We start from the raw sequence: 26,807 nt of genomic DNA, 5'->3' as shown, positions 1-26,807 counted from the left end.
AATTTAAAATAACTGTGTACTATTTAAATATATTTGACAAAGTAATTTATTCCTGTGATCAAAGCTGTATTTTCAGCATCATTACTCCAGTCTTCAGTGTCACATGATCCTTCAGAAATCATTCTAATATGCTGATTTGCTGCTCAATAAACATTTATGATTATTTTCAATGTTGAAAACAGTTGTGTACTTTTTTTTTCAGGATTCCTTGATGAATAGAAAGTTCAAAAGAACAGCATTTAAAATCTGAAATACAAAGCTTCTGTAGCATTATACACTACCGTTCAAAAGTTTGGGGTCAGTAAGAATTTTTATTTTTATTTTTTTGAAAAGAAATTAAAGAAATGAATACTTTTATTCAGCAAGGATGCATTAAATCAATCAAAAGTGGCAGTAAAGACATTTATAATGTTACAAAAGATTAGATTTCAGATAAACACTGTTCTTTTGAACTTTCTATTCATCAAATAATCCTGAAAAAAAATATTGTACACAAATATTTTGTACAATTGTACACATTAAATGTTTCTTGAGCAGCAGATCAGCATATTAGAATGATTTCTGAAGGATCATGTGACACTGAAGACTGGAGTAATGATGCTGAAAATTCAGCTTTGATCACAGGAATAAATTACTTTGTGAAATATATTCAAATAGAAAACAGTTATTTTAAATTGTAATAATATTTCACAATATTACTGTTTTTTACTGTATTTTTAATTAAATAAATGTAGCCTTGGTGAGCAGACGAAACTTCTTTTAAAAACATTAAAAATCTTAGTGGTTCCAAACTTTTGGACTGTACTGTATATTAATTGTCATAAAATTAACCATGCAATGCACAATTAATAACTTCTTTTTGATTTATGTGTGAAATATTACCCAGGGTTCATCCTACAATCCACACTGAAGCTATAAACACAAGCACACACTTCTTTAAATTTCTCACATTTCATTTGTTTATTTCTACCGCGTTACAAAACGCACATGAATTTACATCCATTCAGCCTACAGATCGACTCAATCATATTCTTATTGATTCAAAACACTCTAAACATGAATCTGTTTTCAAATCAACTCTATAAATAATGAACAAAAGGACATCATCGAACACTGAAGTGCAAAAGTGTGTCTAGGTGTAAATCGTTTATAGTGACGGCAGAAATACAGCGGCTCAAAGCAACAGTTCAGCTCATTTTTGAAGCCATATTACTTTTTGTCCAGCATCTGCACCAAATTGCATATTTTTGCTCATTAAAACTGAGCTGTTTTTCTCACTATATGAGCCATAAAAGCCTGATGTTAGATTTTTTTTAAATATTTTGTTTAAAGCTTCAATAAACTCTTCCATTTCAAAATATTAGACTTTTCTGATTATTATTTCATGTCAGGCTTTACAAGGGTTAATAAATGACTTATTTATTATTATTTAATGCAGACATTTCTACATGTTATATAAGTGTCCAAATACTTTTGAGGTCGCTGTAGATCTGTGTGTGTGTGTGTGTGTGTGTGTGTGTGTGTGTGTGTGTGTGTGTGTGTGTGTATAGACACATTACAAACTAATTGATAATTTAATAAAACTTTCTACTAAATAAATCAAGAAAGAAACTAAAGTTGCTACAGCGCATACAAACTCATAATTTATAAATGACTACATTTACCAACCGCGGGTAAACTTGTACAGCTGTTATTGTGACGGCTGCTTCGCCTAAAACAAACTGAACACTTTACACTGTAAAAATGATGTTCTCCTCAGTGTTTCTGTCTTGTTTTCCAGCACAAATATATAAAGATTCTTAAATCAGGATACATTCACTGGAGAAGCAAAATTACTTTTTTTGCTGAGAAAAATCATCAGAATTAAGTGAGTTTAATGCTTAACATAAGAAAAATACCTGTCAGTGGGGTCAAAAAAGAAACTGAATTTAAAGGGAAATAATATCATTTATATTATATTATATTATATATATATTTATTTATATTATATTATATTTTTTCTGACCCCATCTGCAGATATTTTTCTTATGTTAAGCATAAACTCACTTAATTTTGACCAATTTTTCTGAAAACAGAAAAATCCAGTAAATGTATCCCGATTTAAAGAATCTTTAGATGTTTATACCAGAAAACAAGACAGAAATACTGAGGAAGAAAATATATAATGTATATATTTTTTTTCAGCGTAGCAACCATTTGAGCAAAGATAATTTTCTTAAAACATCTTAAAATATCCTTAAAACAAGAATAATTTACTTGAGAATCAAAACGGCATTAAATATTACGACTCATTTTCTACAAATCATGTGAACGTCATCCAAAGTTTTTAATTGGAAAACAAGATGAAGATTAAGAATATGATTTTTGCTCTGAAACAAGTCTTTATGATTACACAGATGACCTCTCATGATTAATTCACTGAATTTTAAATAATGTCCATTCGTAAGAGTGAAGAACCGGTGACGTCCACCAATGAGAGTCATCTCAGGCATTTAAGCTGGACGAAGATTTGATTTCCTGAAGCTACATGAACGAGTGAGATACAGGAATAAAGTCAGTTGAGATGAAGGACCAGCACACAGATAAACACAATGAAACACTATCTGACTGTGTGCAGGAGACACTGGGTCCAAGATGCAGCTCTCTGATTGGACGGCGCTGAGACAGAGGCGGAGTCAGGCGTGCAGGGGGAGTGGCTCAGCATGCAGCAGCCAATCAGTACACGGGCACGTTAAAGTACTCATGTCGGGGCTGAAGGAGAGACACACACACACAAACAAACACTGAAAATGGTGCAGACAAACACACACCTGTGAGAGATGCAGACAGACGTGCAGGACGACATGCAGTGGACGAACCATCCACACGACACATTAAACACATTAAACTCAAGTGTGTTTACATGCACAGTCTCACACTGTAAAAAAGGTTTAAGCAAAATCAACAGGTTGAGCATTAACTTGTTTCTATTTTGCATGTAAATGCAAAATGCATGTATTTGTACTTTGATAATATTTTGTATTAGTTATCAGCATTTTACTGTACATGTAAATGCACTCAATACACCTTCTGCTCAGACCGTTCTATAATAGGATTGTTTTAACTACACTAAAAAATAAAAGTAAAAAACAAAACAAATCTACACAGTAAAATATCGTTTTCCACTGAAAAAACAATGCATATCATAAAAACAATGCATTTTGGGTAATATTATTAGTCGAAAAATGACATATTACCCAGAATGCATTGTTTTACGCTATATTACTTCTTTATATTACAATGCATTTTGGGTAATATTATTTGTCATTTTCAAGAAAGTAGCCTATAAGCCTCTTTTCTTAAAACAACAAATATTACCCAGAATGCATTGCTTTTATGGTATATTACTGTTTCAATGGAAAACTGTATTTTACTGTGTAAATTTGTTTCATTTTTATACAGTGTAATTAATCTCAAATTCTGAATGGAATATATTCTGTTATTCCAAAGTTTGCAGTCAGAAGGATTTTTCTTTAAAGAAATTAATACTTTTATTCAGCAAGGCCACAATAAATTGATAAATTTATAATGTTACAAAAGATTCCATTTCAAGTAAGTGCTGTTCTTTTTAACTTTCTATTCAAAGAATTCTGAATAAAAATGTATCAAATGTTTCTTGAGCAGCAAATCATCATATCAGAATGATTTCTGAAGGATCATATGACACTGAAGACTGGAGTAATGATGCTGAAAATTCAGCTTTGATCACAGAAATAAATTACATTTTAACATATATTCACATAGAAAACAGTTCTTTTAAATTGTAAAAATATCTCACAATTTTTACTGTATTTGTTAATCAAATAAATGCCTTGGTGAGCAGAAGAGACTCATCTTTCTGAATGAAATTTTGCACAATATAATTATACACTAAAAAATGTTGGGTTAAAATTAACCCAAGTTGGGTTGAAAATGGACAAACCCAGCGATTGGGTTGTTTTAACCCAGCGGTTGGGTTAAATGTTTGCCCAACGTGCTGGGTAGTTTTTTTTTTTTTTTTAACTCAACTATTGTTTAAAAATTACTATATGGCTGGCTTAAAATGAACCCGAAATTAAAAATAATTTAATAAATCATTAAAAAACATTAAGCAATTTAATAAATGTTTAATTATTATTCATTAAACTTATTAATACATGTTCATTTATTAAACATATTAATAAATGTTAATTTCCAACATATTTTGGGTTCATTTTAGGTAAGCAATACAGTATTTTTTTTACTTTTACAGTAACCCAACAGCTGGGTTAAAACAACCCAATCACTGGGTTTGTCCATTTTCATGTTTTATCCATTAAATCTGAATAAATAACAGTTGGTCCTAAAGCAAAACCAGCCGAAGTGCTGCTGTAAGGCTCTCTATAAACAGACAGGATGGAAAACAACAATATGAACCATAAACTCTGGGAGGGAAAGAGGTCAACGAGACAAACACAATGACTGGACGGCATTACAAACCCGTCGCACAAACAAACACACACAAACACGAACACTCGTTACATCGGTGTTAAACTGGACATCTAGAGCCACTGACCGCTACAGCTACACTAACAGAGAAACCATTCTACACAGGGAAGGTAAACCACACCTGAAGAGCGTCGACTCGAGCCGGTCTAACTCTGGAAGAGCCCAGAGGACTCGGAGGACATGTTCGGACTCAGAACACCTGCAGGACATTCACAGACACACACATGACACCTGTGGTCAGCTTCTAGCCACCGCAGCATCTAATCGATCCACAGACACACACTCCTGTCTCACAGCCAGATCTACAGCGGCTCCCGCAGGCTTCTCATCAAAGACTAATTCAAATGAGCTTCGGTCTAGATTTCCAGGGTCTGTCCTCTATAATTAATCCGGATCAGCCGGCGTGCCGCAGGGCTTTTGAGTCTGTGTGGAATTTCTTCTGTTCTTTCAGGAATGTTCTGGAATGACTTTCCCAGGTCGAGCGCTTTCATTAGCTGACGGTTCAATTAACAACACCTCAGAAAACAAGCAGGTGATTGAAGTTTAACACCAAAGCTTGAAATTGGTTTATTATTAAATTATTATAAAAAGTAAAGCCACACAAAATTAAACCCAAATAATACCAATGAGAATGTAAAGAATGCTAATCCGATTATTAAAACTAAGTAATATGAAATCAGGCTGGGACCACAAAAACATGCCCAGGACTAACATCACCGAGCTTTTTGTCACCGAGCTTTTTTTATGACAAAGACGAGACGATGACAACGATATCTGCGACTATATTAACATGCAATATCACTGATGAAAAAAGATGAGACTAAAATTTAATTATACATTTTTATATTTATATTAATTATATTTCTTTTTGTCAGAAAATATTACAGGCTGTTTTTAATGAGCTTCTACACACTAAGTTTCAGGAGTGACAACTGCATTGAAATGCGGGAGTGAATCCCCTAAATTATCGCATGTGTGTCCGGAACACGACTCACTCTAGAAACCGCATGATTGACAGCTTGGAAACCACGGCAACGTTCTGACATCTCTCATGTTTGATATCCATTATTGTCACCAAAGAAATGTTACAATGACAAAACGCGCGTTATTTTCAACAATTTAAATAAAGCACAGTTGACAGATCACTGTGTTGCCATGGTCACTCATTATAAGCGTTTTTTGGGCTTGTTGTTTAAGCTCGTCTCATAAAGCGAATGGGTTTATGGAGTTATTAAAGTGAGCAGACATGAGTTGCGATATTTCAGTCTTATTTTCAGCATATAAAGCATTTGTATTTATTTCGGTTTATCATTTTCTGCCCGGTGGTTTATTTATTTGCAATCTGGCAACCATGTGCATGCACTCTCTCTCTACACTGTGGAAGAAGTGCGGATGATCTGACAACCGACATACAAGTTGGAATTCAGCAATCTCCATATTCTGCTTAAATTAAAGTGTCATTCAGTCAGTCTGTTTCTTCACGAGTCGCTGTTTGTGTGACTAAATCTGCCATCAAACCTTCTCAGTGATGAACTGTAATAAATACAAACATGAATCTCAACTATAGTGTTTGTGATTATGCTTGTTGAATTTGCTGTTGTTTTAATAGAAAACATTATTGTAATTTTAACAAGTTTCTTGTTCTACCAGTTTTCATAATGTAGAGAGAGTTCATTTATATGATAAACAGCCTATAATAAACCAGTACACTCAAATAAAGCATGACAGTCTCTTGATTTGTGCTTTTAGGTGACAGTGCAATAATTCTGGAAAAAAAAAAATCTCAAATGACATTGTGATTTATAATTTTGAGTCAAATAATTGTGATTATCAATTATCAATGTTCTACTGTGCTAAGTTTAAGTTATGTTATAATATTTGATAGCGTTATAATATTTTATATTATTCTCTTCTATTATACATTTGTTTTTTATTAGTATTTTATGTATAAATAGGCAATATTGTATGATTCACAGTCATGCCAATAAAGCAATTTTGAATTGAATATATATATATATATATATATATATATATATATATATATATATATATTTTTTTTTTTTTTTTTTTTTTTTTATTAATTATAAACATTTTTGCAGTGTTTTGTAAACTACGCACCCGGGAAAGTAACTCCAAAACATTCCTGAAAGATTTTTTTATTTTGAAGAAATTTAAAAAAAAAAAAAAAAAAAAAAAAAAAAAATATATATATATATATATATATATATATATATATATATATATATATATATATATATATATATATATATATATATATATATATATATATATATATATATATATATATATATATATATATATATATAAAATGTAATTGTATCTCTCCTTATATAATTTATTACACACAGGTACGAAAATGCTTCATTTTTAATCTAAATAGAATTTGCCCAGCTAATAAACTAAATTCAACAAAAACTTAAAAAGATCAGCAAAAGGCAGACAGCAAGAAATAGAGAGAGAGAGAGAGAGAGAGAGAGAGAGAGAGATCACATCATAAAACACAAACCCCTCGCCACATAATGTGATTTATTCTGATGCAGTGGGATATTTATGCAGCGGCAAAGCCCCAACATGAAAAGGGACGCACTCATCCTCATCTCTCATCCTCAGCTCACACACACACACACACACACACAAATAATCACATTCCCTCCCCGCCGAGACGCCCGTCCTGAGCTGAAGGAGTAATGCACATCTTTATGCAGGCACAATTTATGGAGAGCATAAAAATGCAGTTAAAACATTTGTTGTCATCCAATGCGAGTTAGTTCCCATCAGGCATCATGTCAGAGGCCGACACACACACATCCAAAGCGTCTGATTGTGGAGACGGGGTGCGTGTCTTTAAATGCAACACATTTGCATTACATGTATATACGGTATTTATAGAAAATGTTCAGTCATTTGCTGAATATGCCATTATGATGATTAAATGTATAACTGAAGGCGTGACATGAATTACTATCACTGGCCCTTTAAGACTGACGCTGTATATCTTAAATATATAAAATTGCTCTTAGTTTGCTTGGACCACATTTTGACCAGGTCAAAGGTCAAGAGTTAAGAAGTTCAAAATCTCCCCCCCGACATCATCACGTCTCCTCCAATCAGAGCGAGCGAGAGCTTCATCATGCCCAATCAGTAATCGGCTCAGGCAAATCACACCATTTACCAATAGGCTGACAGGGTGGGCGGGGCTCCGGCCCCTTATAAGATCTCCTCATTGGCCAAACCTCCCCAGTCTTCAGTCTGGCTCTACGGACAGAAACACCAGCCAATCAAACAGCCCGATTCTACGAAATGACGCCAAATCCGTTTCACAGAAGGCCAGGAACTCTTGGAATTGGATTAAGATTGTGAATGAGAATGTTTTCATTCTCAGACTGAAGGTAAATGTGGAGTTCAGAACGATTCAGCCAAAACAAACAGAAGTTGCATTAAAAAATTACAACTGATTATCCCTTGGCTAACAACTAGTTCTTAAGACATGCATAATGACTGTGTTTATGCAGTTGGCCACAGAAATTAACACCGAGTCAAGAAATAAAATACAATCTAATTTATAGTATCATTGAAAATTGTGATTTCCAGGCTGAATTTCATGCTCTTTTAACACCTAAACCACAAATTTCACTCAATACAGAAGTTTCCACTGACTTGAAAGCCCAACAACTGACTGTTTCACTATCCTGCATAACTTACCCACAAATATACACATGCCACATCATGAGTCTTTTGGAGTTAGGGAATATTTCTGATGCAATAGTTCAGAAATTCACATAATATTTGTAAATAAAAACATTTTAGAGGAGAAAAAAACTGGCTTGAGCAGAAATCCATTGTTCAAAAGCGTTTATATACATTAAACACTAACATAAAAAGTACTAAAATAGTTGTTAATCTCAATTAATTGGGTAATTCGACTAGTTTAATGTTTGAAAATCCAGACCGTACAAACGTGGATATGCATGAACAGTCACAAACTGCTGAAACAGAGCAGCAGCTCAAACTCATTAAATCCAAACCAGATTCATTAAAACATCAAAGAATCTGACCTCAAATCAGCAGATAAAGGACAAACCCCAGTCGAGACTACGGCAGCCCCTGAGGCTCAAACCGCATGCTCTCACTGATAATGGTTCTATTTTGTAGATTATTTATGATTATTTCTTTCAAAGATTGCACTTAAAGATGCACAGCTAGTATAAATGTTTTGGCGCTGCTACTCTTTTCGTGCTCAGTCGGTAAACTGCACATTTAGGTCACGTCTTGCTGCTAAAGCGTGGACAGCACGTCTTTGTTCTCTCTTTCTCCTTTGTCTCTGCCTGTAATTTGGCCCTCGGGACAAAGTCTGTCAGGATGGCAGTCAGAGATGATAAACCGCAGCTCTGTTCGGCTCTGAAAGCTCCACAAACTTGAGTTCACTGATGGTGACTGAACATTTCTATTTCCTCTAGTCTGTAACTAGCGCCTACATCAACCTTAAAATCAGCCAATCACATCATTCATTCATTCATTCAAACAACATTTTCACTGGGAGATAACAAGAAGAAATTCTTGGGTAAAACTTTTCTGACAATATACAGGAACTAAACTGCTTGGTTTCATTAGTAACTAACTGGGTCAATCTCACAAAGCCTGTCAAGAATGAATTCAACCCCAAAATCAAAAGAAAGAAAGTATGGAAGCTTGTTTCCGCCACTACATTTTTTTTTTTTTTTTTTTAAAGGTAATTGCAACTTTTTAATCCAACAATTCTGACTTTTTTTCTTGCAATTCCGAGTTATCATGCAATTCTGACTGTGAAATAAAGTCGCAATTGCATGTTATAAAGTCAGAATTGCGAGATTTAAACTCAAAATGTCAGTCTTTTTTCCCTCCGCAATTGCACATTATATCTCGCAATTCTGATTTTATTTCACGCAATTCTGACTTTATTTCACACAATTCTGACTTTATTTCACGCAACTCTGACTTTATATCACGCAATTCTAACTTTATTTCACGCAACTCTGACTTTATTTCATGCAACTGACTTTATTTCATGCAACTGACTTTATTTCATGCAACTGACTTTATTTCATGCAACTGACTTTATTTCATGCAACTGACTTTATTTCACGCAATTCTGACTTTATTTCACGCAATTCTGACTTTATTTCACGCAATTCTGACTTTATTTCACGCAATTCTGACTTTATTTCACGCAATTCTGACTTTATTTCACGCAATTCTGACTTTATTTCACGCAATTCTGACTTTATTTCACGCAATTCTGACTTTATTTCACGCAATTCTGACTTTATTTCACGCAATTCTAACTTTATTTCACGCAATTCTGACTTTATTTCACGCAACTCTGACTTTATATCACGCAACTCTGACTTTATATCACGCAACTCTGACTTTATATCACGCAACTCTGACTTTATATCACGCAATTCTGACTTTATTTCACGCAACTCTGACTTTATTTCATGCAACTGACTTTATTTCATGCAACTGACTTTATTTCACGCAACTCTGACTTTATTTCACGCAACTGACTTTATTTCACGCAACTGACTTTATTTCACGCAACTGACTTTATTTCACGCAACTCTGACTTTATATCACGCAATTCTAACTTTATTTCACGCAACTCTGACTTTATTTCACGCAACTCTGACTTTATTTCACGCAATTCTGACTTTATTTCACGCAATTCTGACTTTATTTCACGCAATTCTGACTTTATTTCACGCAATTCTGACTTTATTTCACACAATTCTGACTTTATATCTCGCAATTCTGACTTTATATCTCGCAATTCTGACTTTATAACAAAAAAAGTCACAGAGAAAAGCCACAATTACCTTTTTTATTTTTTATTTCATGGCGGAAACAAGCTTCCATAAGAAAAAGATAGCATTTTACATAAAGAAAGTGAGAAAACGAATAACACCACAATGCAAAAAAGGCTTAATTTTTACTCAAGCAAAATATAAGTTCATTTTTCCTTTTGATTTCGGGACGTAACGTGGAAAAATGTGTAAATTTAGTGGAACAAAAATGAAGGGAGTGGAAAAGTATTGGTTAAAATGCTGAAACATCGTTCTAGAAAGTACAAAAAAAAAAGTAATTTTGTTCCTTTTCATTTTGGAGGGGAATGTGGGAAAAAGTATATTTTGTAAAAAAAAAAAAAAAAAAAAAAAAGATTTTTGAATATGAACATCAATTTCATTATGCCTTATTTCCTTCTTTTTTTCTATTGATTTCAGGGTTAAATATGACCATTTTTAGTGAGATTCACTCGATTAATCTATAGTAACTAGTTTCTCTAACCTTTTTATTCAGGAAAAATTCAGCATGTCGTCAACTTCCAAATAAGAATGATTTTGTTTGGAAGTTCACGGCATGTAGAATAAAGTCTGGCTCCACTGGGATCAGATTAATGACTAGAGCTACAGGGAGACTGATGGCTACAGACGCTAATCAATGATCCATAAATCATACCTGGAAGCAGGCGTATCTGAAAATCTAGATTCTGTAAATCAAAAGAGTCGGGTCGGGCAAAAGAAGGAAAGATACAGAAAGCAAGAGAGAGAAGAAAGTCATCAAACAGGTGAACCAGAGTAAAAATTTCGATACAGCACAGCTGGCGTCAGCACACCTGAATTAAAGCTGAAGTGTGTCACCCCTAGAGGCACCTAGCGAAACTGGTTGTCAAGGCGTTGCTATGGTCTTGAGTAGTTCTTTTTTAGCATGTTCTTATGCAGTTGCTGGAGGGTTGCCAAGACATTCTGGATGGTTGCTAAGCAGATGCTATGGTATTCTGCTGGCTATTGTGTTCATAGCAGGTTGATATGCAATTGCCAAGATGCCCTGGGTGGTTGCTAGGGTGTTGCTAGAGAGTGTTCTGGCTGGCTGTCCTGAATGTTTTTTTTTTCCTGTGTGTTGCTACAGTATGTGCTTACTATATTGTTCTTGGCTATGTTTCCCAAAAGCATCGTGAGCTAAGCTGACGGTAGAGACCATTGGTGGCAATGGTTCAACAATCTACTTAGGCTTACAATGCTTTTGGGAAATGGAGCCCTGGATGGTTGCCAGGGTGTTGCTATGCGGTTCTGAGGCAGTTGTTAGAGTGTTTTGAGTGGTTACTGTGGCATTGCTATGCAACTGCCAAGGTGTCATGAGTGTTTTTTACTGTGTTTTTTTGGGTTGCTACAGTATGTGGTTGCTATAATTCTCTGAATGGTTGCTAGGGTGTTGCTGTGCAGTTATGAGGTGACTGTTACAATGATATGAGTGGTTGCCAAGGTGTTCTGAGTGGTTTTTAGTGTGTTGCTACAGTATTTGGTTGCTATAATGTTCTGAATGGTTGCCAGGGTGTTACTATGCGGTTCTGAGGCAGTTGTTAGAGTTCTCTGAGTGGTTACTGTGTCATTGCTATGCTGAGTGTTTTTAGTGTGTTGCTATAATGTTCTGGATGGTTTCCAAGGTGTTGCTAAGTGGTTGCCAAGATGTTTTGAGTGTATAAGGTATTGCTACAGTATGTGGTTGCTATAATGCTCTGAATGTTTGCTAGGGTGTTTCTATGCGGTTATGAGGCGACTGTTAGAATGCTCTGAGTGGTTACTGAGGCATTGCTATGCAGTTGCCAAGGTGTTCTGGGTATTATTAGTGTGTTGCTACAATGTTCTGAATGGTTGCCAGAGTGTTGCTATGCAGTTCTGAGGCAACTGTTAGAATGCTCTGAGTGGTTACCATGGCATATCTATGCAGTTGCCAAGGTGTTCTGTGTTTTTTTTTTTTTTTTTTTTTTTTGTGTTGCTATAATGTTCTGGATAGTTGCCAAGGTGTTGCTAAGAGGTTGCCAAGGTATTTTGAGTTTATGTATTGCTACAGTATGTGGTTGTTATAATGCTCTGAATGGTTGCCAGGGTGTTGCTAAGCAGTTCTGAGGTGACTGTTAGAATGCTATGAGTGGTTACTGAGGCATTGCCATGCAGTTGCCAAGGTGTTCGGAGTGGTTTTTAGTGAGTAGTTACAGTATGTGGTCGCTATAAGGCTCTGATTGGTTGCCAGGGTGTTGCTATGTAGTAGCCAAGGTGTTCTGAGTGGCTTTTGGCGTGTTGCGATCAGGTGTGCCTCATACGTCCTGAAAAGTGAAGCTGCGGGCTCTTTGATCGCCCCCTGGAGGCTGGATGCAGTACAGGTCATAAACCCCGCCCGCTCAATGCAGACGAATGAGACTTAAGTTAAAACATAAAAATAAATTATGCTTCAAATCAAATTTTCCGAAAGATGGTTCCGGTCATTTAAGGTAGTTGTCATCACGCTGATTTATATCCAATTGTTCGTTTTTGTGATAAGTTTGATTTTAGCTAGCAATTTGGTGCTATAGAAACGGGGCGTGTCATCATGATTCACAGTTGATTGACAGCTTGTCTGAGGACTGTCGGGGCTTCGAGGGGAGAGTGAAGATAAATAAATAACTATTAATTTTCAGTTTCTGTGTTATTTCACACTGACAAAATGAGCTTGTTCAGCAGTAAACTGTACTAACTGGACCTACAGGATCTGACGGATATCTGAGCTTTTCTCGGTAACGTTAAATGTGGGCTTCATAAGCTAATTAATAAACGTTATTAGTTAAGATAACACGCCTAACGTTAGCCATGACGGAAAAAAGCAGGTGATCGTTATCTGGCAGTTACTAATTATTTTTATGGGTATAAAATGATAATTAGCAGGATAAAACTAATGATAGCCTACTCTAATTAATTCTAGAGCACTGTCTACAGCAATCGATCTCCTGTAACGTTAGTTTAAACCTTTTATTTAAAATGGCAGGACCGTTTCTGACATTTTAGAGTTGTTTCTAGTGGCATATTATATTGAGTTTATCGACTGAATTTGCTGTTTCAAAAATATTATTGCTCTAGAAACAGAATAGCCTATTATTTTATAGGTAGAATTTTAAATTACGTATAATTTATATAGCCTATTTAAAATACATCAATGATGATGCAGCCGTCTGGGCGGAAGTTTGATACCGCGACTCCGCCTCCAGCTCCACTGATGATTCCTTCTGCGCATGCCCAGGTTCCAAACTGACGTTTTTGCGTAACGTGTCAGCGCCCATCGGCGTCCGTTTTGGCTTCAGTTCAATACAATGGAAGGAAGCGGCGTCGCGCCGTCCATCTTTTTTTACAGTCTATGGTTGCAATGCGGTTGCTACAGTATTCTGGATGGTTGCCAGGGTGTTGCCATGCGGTTCTGAGGTGAATGTTAGAGTGCTCTGAATGGTTACTGTGACACTGCCAAGATGTTCTGGATGGTTGCCAGGGTGTTGTTATGCAGTTCCAAAGCATGCTCTGGGTTCCTATGGTGTTGCTATGCAGTTGCTAGGGTTCTTCAGATTATACTTACAGTGCACATAAAAAAAATGGATATGAGAAAGCATTTTAAAATCAAAGAAAGATACACTTCAGCTTTAATCTGAAAGCCCAGCATCAGGACATCCTGCAGTTCTGTGCATCTGTGAGACTCCATGAAGATGAAGAGATTGTGTGTGAAAGCTCAGTTCCTCTACACTGTAACAAACAAAGGAGCGTTTTGTTCTGCAAGCGCCGGGGAGGCTGGGTAACACACACATGAGAGCAGTCGTGAACCTGTAGCTCCTGAGGGATTTCTACCTTTCAATTCAAAGAGAAAGTGAGAGAGAGGCGAAGGCCAAAAACACTGAAATACGCAACCAACCCCATCGCTTTGCAGTGGCGTTAATAAACCTCAGTACTCCAGGTGGAAAGAGACCCATTAAACCAGATGTGTATTATTCTATGGCAGCTTAGAGCTAGATGTCAACATCTCAACAGACCAATTATTTTTAACTAACCTGCTCAGCAAAGCGTCCGAAACACTTTATAAGTGACAGGAAGTACTTGCGCCTCACCTCCTGCAGGAGATCCGCCTGCTCGATGGCTTTCAGGACGTTCTTCTTCGACGTCTCCTGAGCCTCGCCTCCCAGCAGGAACTCGTCCAGGATGAAATACGCCTTCTCGAAGTTAAAGATGATATCCAGCTCACAGACCTGAGTTTGGGAGGGATAATCGCTGTAATCGGGTTTGTTTTTTCAGTAGCATCAAGTCACGTCAGTTTTTTTTCTGCCGCATGACTTACACTGCCGAAGTATTTGTCGAGCAGCTCGACGTAGCGGTGGATGATCTCCAGTGTGATTAGCTCATTGTCCTGGTCCTCAATGGCACAGCAGAAATACAGACTGGCATATCTGTAACAAACACAACATTGTTTTAGTTACCAGTTGAATTTCCATCAAATATCAAGAGGATTTGGCATTATAGTCTACTTCTTTTATTCGCTCCATCAAACTGCATGTTAGTAAACTGTGTGTGTGGTTCAATAATAATAACGCATTCTTTTTTCAGCTGACACTTCATTTATCGTCATTCTCACACTGGAGAGGATCTATGGCTGGTGAGAGCTGCTGAGCGAGCGTTTTTCCCTGTGATAATGTACTGCAGTGATCTGCAGACAGGATGGTAATTCATTTCGTCTTCTGGACAGACACTCTTCACTGTGTTTGTGTGTGAGACGCAGAGAGAATGAGAATGAAATCAAGTCTTCAACAACTTTTGTCCAGAATGCTGTTATGAATGTGTATATCTGTGAATATGCATATCTAACAATGACTATACTTGTTAGTAGCTATCGGGTTTGCAGCCTAGCTGAATACAATAGTGCAAAACAAAATAAAATAAATAAAATGAATATAAAATAAAAGCAAATGGAGTGAATAAGTAATAAAATAAAATAGCAAATGGAGCAGTGAATCATAAAAAGAAATTTAAAAAAGCAAAAATAAATCAAATAGATTTAATGAGTAATATAATAAAATAAAATAATAAAACAAAAAAGCAAATAGAGTTAAAAAAATCTAAATAATAAAATGGAGTAAATAAGTAAAAAATAATAATAAAATAAAAACAAATGGAGTGAATAAGAATCAAAAAATAAAATTAAAATAAAGTAATATAATAAAATAAAATAGCAAATGAGTGAATAAAATAAAAATAATAAAATGAAGTGAATAAGTAATAAAATAAAAAACAATAAAAATATGCACATGGAGTGGAGGTAATAATAAATAATATAATATTCAAATGGAGTGAACAAGTAATAAAATACTATAAAGAAATATTCAAATGGAGTAAATGGAATAAACAAACCATTTGGGGGGAGTAATAAAATTAAGAAATAAAATAAAAAAACAAATGCAGTGACTAAAAGTTTTTTTTAAAAATATGCAAATTGAGTAAATTACATGAAATATTCAAATGGAGTAGAGTAATAAAATAAAAAAAAATATGCAAATAGGGTGAATGTAATAAAATATTTAAATGGCGTGAACAAGTAATAATATAGAATTAAAATATGCAAATGAAGTTACTTGCTATGAAGTGCCTCAAACTATTTCAAACGATTTTTGAAGCCTCAAATCTCATGAACGTTTGTCAAAACCAGCGAACATCAGTTATTCCTCAGGTCATCACTGGTAACCTGTGAACACTACTTAGTGTACACACTAACTAATAAATAAACTTGTGCACATAAACGAGCCAATCAGGAAGGAACGTGTCCATTTTGAGAGTGCATTTGTCATTTTGGTATAGAGAACAACATGCAGAATAACCCTGTACTGGCGTTTCATTCACACACACACACACAGACACACACACAGACACACACACAGACACACACACAGACACACACACAGACACACACACAGACAGACACACACACAGACACACACACAGACACACACACAGACACACACACAGACACACACACAGACACACACACAGACACACACACAGACACACACACAGACACACACACTGCCTGCTTAGCAATGCTAATGCTCTGTTTGGACGGGAGCTTACAGAGACAGATAGTAAGGCTGTTGAGAGCGGGCGGCTGGGGTCAGAGGTCAGATGAGGCGAGCTGTGAGGTTTCAGCTCAGGGAATGAAGCTGGAATTGAACCAAAGCCTGATCACACAGAGCAGAAGCAGAGGAACTGCTGTAGACACAAGGTCACGTTCATTATCACAGCCCACTGTCTGCTCATCTGTCTGGAGCGCTCCATCAGCACATCATTCAGTGCGATTCACTGCCACGACAATACCTGCATCTGGACCAATAACACAGACACTGAGGAAATAATAATAATAATAATGGGGAATATACATGGAAAAACATGCATAATAAATAAAAAAACATATGCAAAAGAGTGTAATCAAATAAAATACGATAAAAATATGCAAATCAAGTGAACAAGTAACAAAAACAACTTTTACATTAAGTAAAAAATAAAATAAATAATATGCAAATGGAGTGAAAAATAATCAAAATTAAATAAAAATAGAATTATGCAAATTAAGTGAATAAGAAATCAAATCTAAATAGGCAAATGGAGTGAATAGAATAAGATGAAATTAAAATAAAATAAAAAACATACAAATGGAGTGCCTAAGTCATAAAATAAAATATATGCAAATAAGATAAAATAAGTAAAAAAAATATATATATTTGCAAGTAGAATGAACAATAAAATAAAAACTATGCAGAAGTAGTAAAAGCAATAAAATAAAATACAATAAAAACATGCAAAATCAATTGAAGTAACATTTTTTTTTTTAATTTTAAGTGAAAAAAATAAAAATATTAAATATGCAAATGGATTTGAATAGGATTAAATAGACAAAAGGAGTGAAAGTAATAAAAATAAAATATGCAAACAGAGAACAAGTAATAAAATAACAAATATGCAAATCGGGTGAACAAGCAATGAAATTAAATTATATTAAAAATATGCAAATGCAGTAAATAGAATAGGATAAAATTTAAATATGCAAATGAGAGGATAAGAAAAAGTAAATAATAGATATAAATAATGCAGTAGTGAATGTAATTGTGTATATATTGTTTCTTCTCCAAATACACGTTGGCCACAATTATTAGCACCCCTAGAATTTTTTTATGAGTAGAAATATCTCTGAAGTATATTCCCATTCATATAATTTTTTAGCACACCAGGATGATCATGAACATGAAATTGTCCAGCCATGACTTCCTGTTCCACATGGAGTATAAACATGAGGAAACACAAAGGCCAAATTCCCTTAATCATTCATCACAATGAGAAAAACCAAAGAATATAGTTCTGATGTGCAGCAAATGATTGTCGAGCTTCACAAAATAGAAAGTGGCTGTAAGAAAATAGCTAAAGCATTGAAAATCCCCATTTCCACCATCAGGGCAATAATTAAGAAGTTCCAATCAACTAAAGATGTTACAAATCTGCCTGGAAGAGGACGAGTGTCTAAATCGTCCTAATGTGCTGTGAGGAGGAAAGTTTGAGTGGACAAAGATTCTCCAAGGATCACAGCTGGAGAATTGCAGAGATTAGTTGAGTCTTGAGTCTCAGAAAGCCTAAAAACATGATCAAACAGCACCTACATCCCCACAAGTTGTTCAAAGAGATTTAAGAAAAATCCTCTGCTCTTATCCAGAAACAATCTCCAGCATATTCAGTTGTCAGACAAGACTGGAACTTCAAACGGGACCGGCTTCTGTGGTCAGATGAAACTAAAAAAAGAGCTTTTTGGCAGCAAACCCACCAGATGGATTTGGTGCACACATGGATAAAAAGTACCCCAAAAGGAGGTTGCAAAAAGTACTGAATAAAAGGGTGCCAATAATTGTGGCCAACGTGTTTTGGAGAAAACGTTTATTTCATAATGTGATTTTCCCCCCACTTTCAATTCATTTCCTTCAATGAAAGGTTAGATTTTTGCTAATTTTATGAATTACAAGATCAAAAGGACAAACAACGCAGATTTATTTTTACAGTCATCTTTGGTCATATTTACCAAGGGTGCCAATAATCCTGACTATCACTGGGATGGCCTTTACTGTTAAAATCATTCAGAAAGCAAATGCTTTTCTTTTTCAACTCTAAAAATAAAAATACCATGTTTTCTTCTAAGAAACAGCCTGTTGATCTGCATTAATTATAATTAGATTTATGCAAAAACAATACACACAAAGTGTCCAGTGTAAGTCCTCATACAGATCATGTGTGATTGTGTATTTCTCTCAGTAGTTCTGGAGAGTCACGACTCATGAAATCAAGAACAGAACAAATGAACACAGAGGAATAAAGCAAACGTGTGGCTGCATATTTTAAATTCACTCATGCTGGCGAATACAAATAGCACTCATCTCATCTCAGACGCAGCACAAAACACAATAACACCATCAAACGCCCATAAATCAACTGTGCCAAAGTTCATATTTGTATTCAGCTCGCTTTCAGAAGCTGAAACACACAATCCAGCGCAAACACACACACACAATAATGTGATGAAACACCAAGTATTAAAATGAAATGAAATATTATATATCAATAGCAAACACTGCAGTGCTGGTACAGGTGGGGTGTTTGGGAGTCCATTTCACTGTGTGTGTGTGTGTGTGTGTGTGTGTGTGTGTGTGTGTGTGTGTGTGTGTGTGTCAGTTCTCCGGTCAATGTACCTCCCATTTCCGCTGCCATGGAAACACCCTCATCTCACCAAACGATCGCTTTCATCCTGATCACACACTAACATGAGGGAAACATGTACAGGACACGCAAACTACATCTCCTGTCCTGAGATGGAAAACATCCGATTCCTAAACTAATTAACATCCTCATCATTATTTTGTGTCTGTAAACAAGCTCTGTGTATGTGAATATCTTAATAACTTTAAATTAAAATTCTCTCTACTTGATTTCTTAAAACACGTTCCTTGTCTTACAGTGAACGTTTCATCGGTGCATGTTCTCATTAAAAAAGAAACTAAAATCCTGAAATTTACTCTGAAATTTATCAAATTACAGAAGTAAAATGGGTTGCCAATGTTGACTTTCATACTGAAAATGTCATCATGACCAAATCAATCAAGTGAAGAAGCTCCGTTTGAAGTGAAGCCAAACTTGAGCTAATATTTAAACACATTCAGGAAGGAGTTTTTTCTCACAGCATGGTTAAATTAGTAGCCAAGACGTTTTTTCATTAACCTCTTTCTAAGTAGTTACACACACAAAAAAAAAACATCATTCCAAACCCAGAAATGTGTCTTTTAATCACAATATGCACTAGTCAGGGTGATTGTCTTGAACTAAAACTGAAACTAAAACCATAAAAACATGGTAACACTTTACAATAAGGTCCCATTAATTAACAAATTAACTAACAATGAGCAATACTTTTGTTACAGTATCGATTAGGCGTGTGACGGTAATAAATTTTCATGTTGCGATTAATTGCTGAAGCTTTTATCACAGTATACGGTATTATCACGATATTGAAATAAGTTGCAAAACAAAAATTGTAATAAAAAGAACTCTGAATGTTACATATATACAATACAACTGATCATTGTTAGTTTGATCTCAGGTCCATTAAATAAGTTATTTAAACAGTAACTAAGAAATTAACATTAACTAAGAATAATTAATGCTTTATAAGTATTTTTCATTGTCAGTTTGATAATAATGAATTAACATGTTAACTAATGAAGCCGTATGTATCAAAGTTTTACTGAACATTAACAAATAATCAGAACATTTCTAATCATTAGGGCATGTTGTAGTCTAGATTCAAAATATAAAAATGTTTAGGTTTGAAAATAAATAGCCTATTAAGTCTTTAAGTATTTGGTGCTGTGATGAACAACATTGAGATTTAAAAAATGAATGGCCGTTTGAAGCATTTTAAAAACTTCACTAGCGCAGTTGCTTTGTTTGTGGGGTTTCCGGGGTAACCGCTGCATTTCTGCTGCTTCATCTGCAGTCAGAGAGTGAACGTGCACTTTCATTCAGCGCGTCTCTTTCACTCGTGCTTCTCATGCACGTTGGGCTTGTTTATATCGGAGCGTGCGTGCGTCTCTTTGACGCAGAATACAGCGGTGTTGTGCATTTTATACAGTTGATAGGGAAAGTATTCTTAAATGCATTATAAAAATTTTAATAATTGGTAATAAATTATTATTTACTGTATTTTGAAGTGCCCACGATAACAATATCGTGCATATTCATTATTATCGCATTATATCGCATTACCGAATATCGGCACATGTCTAGTATCAATTAATCTTTGTTAATAAAAATACAACTCTTCATTGTTAGTTCATGTTTGCTCAGGTTCTTTAAATAATATTAACTGATAAAACTTTTGATTTTAATAATGTAACAGAAAATTATGAATTTAACAATAATTAAGATTAAATTATTTAGAAGTACTTTTCATTGTTAGTTCATCTTAACTAATGGCAATACCTAATGTAAACAAACGGAGTCTTATTGTAGCGTTACCATAAACATTAAGTGAAATAAAATAAAATACAAAAAAAGTAAACATTTTTTAATAGCTAGTTGCCAAAGAAACAACTCATTTTCATTTAGTTTAAGTTAAAGTACTAAAATAAATAAGTGCTGTCAAATCGATTAATCGCGATTATTCACATCTAACATAAAAGTTTGGGTAACACTTTATTTTAATGTCCTTGTTACACACGTTACATGTATTTACTATAGTAATAACTAGGGATGTCCCGATCACGTTTTTTTGCCCTCGAGTCCGAGTCCGAGTCATTTGATTTTGAGTATCTACCGATACCGAGTCCCGATCCGATACTTCTATAATACATAAAAAAGAATAAAGAAGAGCGAAAAGATCCAGGATCCAGGAACAGTGCTTTTCAGGTTTTTCAGGTATCTAACAGTAGTTTTCACGTACAGAAAATGGATAAAGTAATCAAATATAAAATAACACTGCATATTATCTTTACTGTATAAAATAAATAAAGATTAATCATTATTGAAGTTACAAAAACTATTCAGTCAAGAGCAGTGAGTGATTTCTTTGTTATTTGTTGTTTGATTTAACATTAAAAACAGGCAGCAGGAATAGTTTTTTTCCCTATAAGACATGCACGATCCAGTACATATACTGTTACACATGCGCTGTCTTTCTCGACTAATATACGTTCACTTAAGACATAACCGACTATGTTTGCTAGGATACTCGCTAAGACGGGCATGTTGACATAATTTTTGTATGAATTTGTCCGCTGAAGCGCAAGACTTGAACGAGAACTCAGTATTTGCGCGCTGACTGAAATAAGCGTGTGCGCGCTTCGGATGAGTGCACACAAATCTTCTCACAGTGCGCGAGTTCTCTTTCGCGTCTTGTTCTTGAAGGTGTAAATCAGCAAGGCTTAAATGAGTTAGTTTAAACACAGACAGCAACGTGTGCTCTTCAGGTCTCACCTGCGCTCGTGCTATCAACGGCGATGACGGCGTAAATGACTGGACATTAAAGCAGACGGCACTCGCAGTTAACAGTTTACAAAGAGTGACTGTTTTGTCCACGCTTTCTGATTATCGTTGTTGTAAAGTTTTGCGCATCCATCGACTGAAACATACATTATCTGAACTCTGTCTGTCTGTTTTCCACGTTGCTATTTTAAGCAAACCATATATTAACCAATAGATGCGTCGACATTCGAGATGGACCGCGGTGCAAGTGCTTACCGAACCGGAAGTGGAGAACCGTACGGTTCGATTTTTTTACCGAGAACCGTTGCACCCCTAATACATATATATCCGAGTCCTGATCGGGAGGTAACGTCCGATTCCGATCGAGTCTGAAACCACGTGATCGGGCCCGATTTCCGATCACGTGATCGGATCTGGACATCCCTAGTAATAACTATAAATTAGGTATAATTACATGCAACTAACCCTAAACCAAACCCTAGCGCTATAGTAAACAAACTTTTGTTAGATGCGATTAATCGATTTGACAGCACTAAAATAAAAATAAAACTGATATAAAAAAAATAATGCAAACAATACAGACATATTTAACAAAAACAAATAAAAATACAAAAACAAAATTACTAAAACTTTAGTGAAAAATTTCATTAAAATATTAATAAAATTTTAATATGTACATAAAACTGCTATTCCTTTCTTCGATTTCTAAGATAAATGTTTCAAACGGTAACATGCTGAATTGTCACATGACCTCGTTATGCTGCGTGTTTGATCCAACGATTGGTGTCGAGTTAATTATTTTGCAATTTTATTTTGCTATGTCATTTCAGTCGTATCGAATTGATGGTGGATGTACAGAAACCAGTTTAACTTCATTTGTCACAACGGTAATGGAAAGTCAATTTGAGTGCACTGAATCATGATTAAACGGGTTAACGTTGTGTTTTTTCATTAGCTATAGTAGAAAACAATGCACAACTTCACAGCAAGCGCTGAGCTCCAGCTGCTCCACTGACCTTTTATACACAATTTTAAGGTCCCTCCACTCCAGGAAGCTGCACATCTTCGGCTTGCGGGCCAGAACCGTTTGCACCAGCTCTCGCGTGATTTTCTTCTTCTCCTTGTCGGATAGAGGAACGTACCATTTCTGCAGACGGAGCTTCCCCTGTCTGCTGAACAACAGCATGAACTGCATCTGATGGGAAAAGAGACAGGAAGTGAGACGTGCCGAGACCAAATGTATTCTGTCCGATGGTAAATAAGAGCCTAGTAACTCATGTAAATAATAAGCCACTCATGGATTGGCACAGAATCATGCTAATTTAAGGGTTAACTCTGTCATTAATGTTGTTACAAAACCGTAAGACATTTATTCATTCTTCAAAACACAAAAATTACCCTCCATTGACAGCTGCGCAACTACCACATTCAAGTCCCAGAAAGATAGTAAAAACATCATTAAAGTAAATCATGTGACAGTGGTGGTTAAACCTCAGGTTTATGGTGCTCTCGTGAACGTGTTGGCGATTAATATTTTGTAAATAAAGTGATAAATTATGTGTTTTTGCGCAAACAACGCACTCACGTCGCTTGCGCAAAAACACATAATTTACCACTTTATTTACAAACTATTCGCCAACGCGTGTTCACGAGAGCACTACGACGCATGCGTGTTGTGTTGACGCGAGAACAGTTGCGTGAACGCGCGTTGGAAAGTGGTAGTTGAGTAGGCTGTCAATGGAGGGACAGAAAGCTCTCAGATTTCATTAAAAACATCTTCATTAGTGTTCAAAAGATAAACGAACGTGTTACGTGTTTGAAATGACACGAAAGGTGAGTAATTAATGACAGAATTTAAATTTTTTGGTGAACTATCCCTTTAATATAGCATCAAATCATGACAACAATAACCGCATCTGATATATATATTCTGCAAAAACGTATAAAAGGCACATATTTACATTTTCCTATTCATATAATAGCTTACATTATAATTATATATGATAGATTATAACCAAACTCAATTTCTGTGTTGAACTTGAACGGCAGTTTTACTGGTTTAGCTCATTTGCATAGAGATATAAATTAATTCAAAGACCAAATACACAAAACTTACGAGCAGATTTTGCGTTCTAGAGATTTGATTGCAAAGCTAATTAATGCATTTGCCTAAACTAATAAGCATGTGATCTGGTATTGACACTTGTGAGTCACGCGAGGCGTTTATAACCTTCCTCAGACAGGAAATGATCAAATAACACACGACATACCTTTATGAAGAGGTCCGTTAGTAAATGAGGGATGAATTCACATGAGTTCTGGATTCACAGTGATTCGCGTCTGTCTCCGCTCGAGTCTTGTGTACAATAGATGCTAAAGGCGTCAGCTGACTGCTGGTTACTCATTGGACAGGCTTCACTCAAGGGAGTTCTCATTGGTGCAAAAAAACACCGTTATCCCCGCCTAATCAGAAGCGCAGGCATTTGATTGGCTGATACGCGCGTCAGTCAACGCTAGAGTCACACCTCCAGACCGTGTTGTTGGAAGGGTGATTGTCAAACGATTTAAAGGTGGGCAGGTTTTTAAAGAGGGAATAAACGTCAGGATCACATTTAGTGTCAGATTTAAAAGCATTTGTATCTTGTCATTCACATAATTATGTCTTTTTATTCATGAAGATGACACATTATAGGCTCTCAGTTGTGACTGATAATGCCAAAACAAAATATAGGCTACTCTATTCATTTTATGCATTCTTGTATAGGCCTAATGTGAATATTGTGCCGTTTATATACAGGATATTATAATATTCGGTTATTACATTGCTGTTAAACATGAAGCCTTTTATATCCTATACGTTATCAGGGCAAGAGTATTTTTCAAAAAAAAAAAAAAAAATAAATATATATATATATATATATGAAATAAAGCACACTTGACAAATTAGCCCTTTCTGATTTGTCAGGTTGGGGCAAGTTGTCACATGCGTTTCAAATGTTCAAATCATAATTGTATTGTGACATGAAGCTCTTTTATATTCCCAGTTAATCATTTAAAAAAAAAAAAAAAAAAAAAAAAAAAAAAACACCTACATTACTGTCGTTACAACGCCACCAAGTGACAATTGTCGCTATTGACCCTTCTCAGATTGTGATCACCCATTTACACAAAAACCCAATCACAAATCTAATAAATATCGTTTTTGTGATGTATAACCATATTTTGTGTTATAGTACTAAAAAAAAAAAAAAAAAAAAAAAAAAAAACTCTTTTGGGACCGCACAGTAGCTCCAAGAAGTTTGAATAACCGCATTACCTCAAAGAAAGAGCATATTTGAAATACTGCAATAAATCAGATGTCACAGTAAAAACAAAGACAAGGGTTTTAAAAACGAAACCTCTTTATTCATTATTTACAAGTCTAAAAGTGCATCATTTAACTCCAGCCGTCAGGCGCACTTGTCCCGGAGCGCGCGCACGGCGGCGTTGTGGAGCTCTCGCTGCGTGATGACGCGCCGCCGGTTGAACTTGGAGAGGCGCGCGGCCTCGGTGCCCACCTGCGCGTGCACATCGGCCAGGTGCCGCATCAAAAAGGCGGCGTCACTCACGTCAATAGACAGCTCCTTTATATTTAAAAAAAAAAAAAAAAAAAAAAAAAAAAAGGGAGATAAAAACCTTTAGGATGTTCCTTGACCTATGGAACCCCACACAAGACATGCAAGAAAAAAAAAAAAAATATATATATATATATATATATATATATATATATATATTTTTTTTTTTTTTTTTTTTTTTTTATTAAAGCAACATCAATAGTTGGTTCATTCTATCATAAAATCATTTACTATTTAAAACAAATTTGTTAAACTACTAAAAGGCTTGTTCAAAGACGAATGAAAGTCTTGCGGGGTTTTGGAACGACGAGGTTGAGTAATTAAATGACAAATTACTCATGTCGTTCCAAACCCATAAGACTTTTGTTCATCTTCGGAACACAAATAGTTTTTTATTAAATGAAATCTGAGAAATGTTATGTCCCTTCATTGACAGTCTATGCAACTATCACTATTCAAGCCCCAGAAAGGGAGTGAAAACATCATTAAAGTAATCCATGCGACTCCAGCGGTTTAACCACAATTTATTAAGCGACGCGACTGCTTTGTTTGCGTTTATTAAAAAAAAAAAAAAAAAAAAAAAAAAAAAAAAAATTATATAATAATAATAATAATAATAATAATAATAATAATAATAATAATAATAATAATAATAATAATAATAATAGTGTACTAGTTATTAACCTCCGATGCGCGTTCAAGCTTGTTGCGCGTTCACGCTCTGGTATCAACAACAAGCATGTGTCATTGTGCTCTCGTGAACACGTGAGGCTAAGTAACGATAGAATTTTATTTTTTGAGTGAACCATTCCTTTAATATCAGCTCATTATGACAATTAAAAGGTCTGTTCATGTCAAGTCTATTTATGCTAGTTGTTTTTAAATCGAGTGCTTGACATGTGGAACTCTAGTTGCATAAGCACTGTAAATATTTGCGATCGAAACGGTTTACAACTTTAGGATATTCAAAAGTTTTTTTTTGTTTTTGTTTTTTTGCTTCTACACACCTTCTCAATCTTGTAGATGTAGGCAGAGTATTTCTTGATGCTCTGCTTGCGTGTCCAGCCTGTTTTAACGGACTTTTTCAAGGATTTCAGTTGTCTGTCAGGTGATGTTTTCATGATTGATGCTGTTCAAGCCGCATTCACAGAACCGGAAGTAAAGCTGTTAAATGAACAGTCCGATCACCGGAACAATTTATTGCGTCTCTGCTCGTTTCAGCACAGGTGAAACATTTAAGTCTTAATTAAAGCTTCTTTCCCCAATCAAGACATTCAAT

General features: G+C 35.2%; 3 protein-coding genes across 13 annotated transcripts in view; 1 reads left to right on the top strand and 2 right to left on the bottom strand.

The window, feature by feature from the left end:
- The window catches only part of LOC125260331 (AP-1 complex subunit sigma-2), a 43,226-nt gene extending 18,896 nt beyond the window's left edge, over positions 1-24,330 (bottom strand). For 3 of the 10 annotated variants that reach the window (XM_048178670.1, XM_048178663.1, XM_048178668.1), the window contains exons 1-4: positions 24,185-24,330; positions 22,931-23,109; positions 14,692-14,800; positions 14,465-14,602 (exon numbers count right to left, since the gene is read on the bottom strand). In XM_048178670.1, coding sequence (XP_048034627.1) covers positions 14,465-14,602; positions 14,692-14,800; positions 22,931-23,109 — 426 coding nt within the window. In that variant the 5' untranslated portion in view covers positions 24,185-24,330. Of the gene's footprint in view, positions 1-935; positions 2,752-4,627; positions 4,706-7,699; positions 7,783-10,942; positions 11,054-14,464; positions 14,603-14,691; positions 14,801-22,930; positions 23,110-24,030; positions 24,162-24,184 lie in introns of those variants that run through there. The other 7 variants (XM_048178664.1, XM_048178667.1, XM_048178662.1 and 4 more) reach the window with 6 other exon arrangements.
- LOC125260280 (E3 ubiquitin/ISG15 ligase TRIM25-like) overlaps positions 1-26,807 on the top strand; it is a 673,153-nt gene that overhangs the window by 90,637 nt on the left and 555,709 nt on the right. The gene's annotated exons all lie outside the window — the stretch shown is intronic.
- LOC125260334 (histone H2B.4-like) lies at positions 25,298-26,705 on the bottom strand. The gene is made up of 2 exons (XM_048178675.1): positions 26,536-26,705; positions 25,298-25,537 (listed from the first exon to the last, which is right to left on the bottom strand). Exons 1-2 carry the CDS (start codon positions 26,647-26,649, stop codon positions 25,364-25,366), a joined length of 288 nt encoding a protein of 95 aa, XP_048034632.1. The 5' UTR covers positions 26,650-26,705; the 3' UTR covers positions 25,298-25,363.

This window comes from Megalobrama amblycephala, linkage group LG24, assembly GCF_018812025.1.
Source record: "Megalobrama amblycephala isolate DHTTF-2021 linkage group LG24, ASM1881202v1, whole genome shotgun sequence".
Taxonomy (NCBI): domain Eukaryota; kingdom Metazoa; phylum Chordata; class Actinopteri; order Cypriniformes; family Xenocyprididae; genus Megalobrama; species Megalobrama amblycephala.
This window is presented reverse-complemented; position numbering and strand designations above follow the sequence as displayed.

Bases quoted from the DNA above. Each gene is read 5' to 3' on its own strand.
- LOC125260334 (XM_048178675.1), bottom strand. From the start codon at position 26,649: ATGAAAACATCACCTGACAGACAACTGAAATCCTTGAAAAAGTCCGTT. The intron at 25,538-26,535 runs GTGTGTAGAAGC...TTAAATATAAAG, and splicing joins ACATCTACAAGATTGAGAAG to GAGCTGTCTATTGACGTGAG.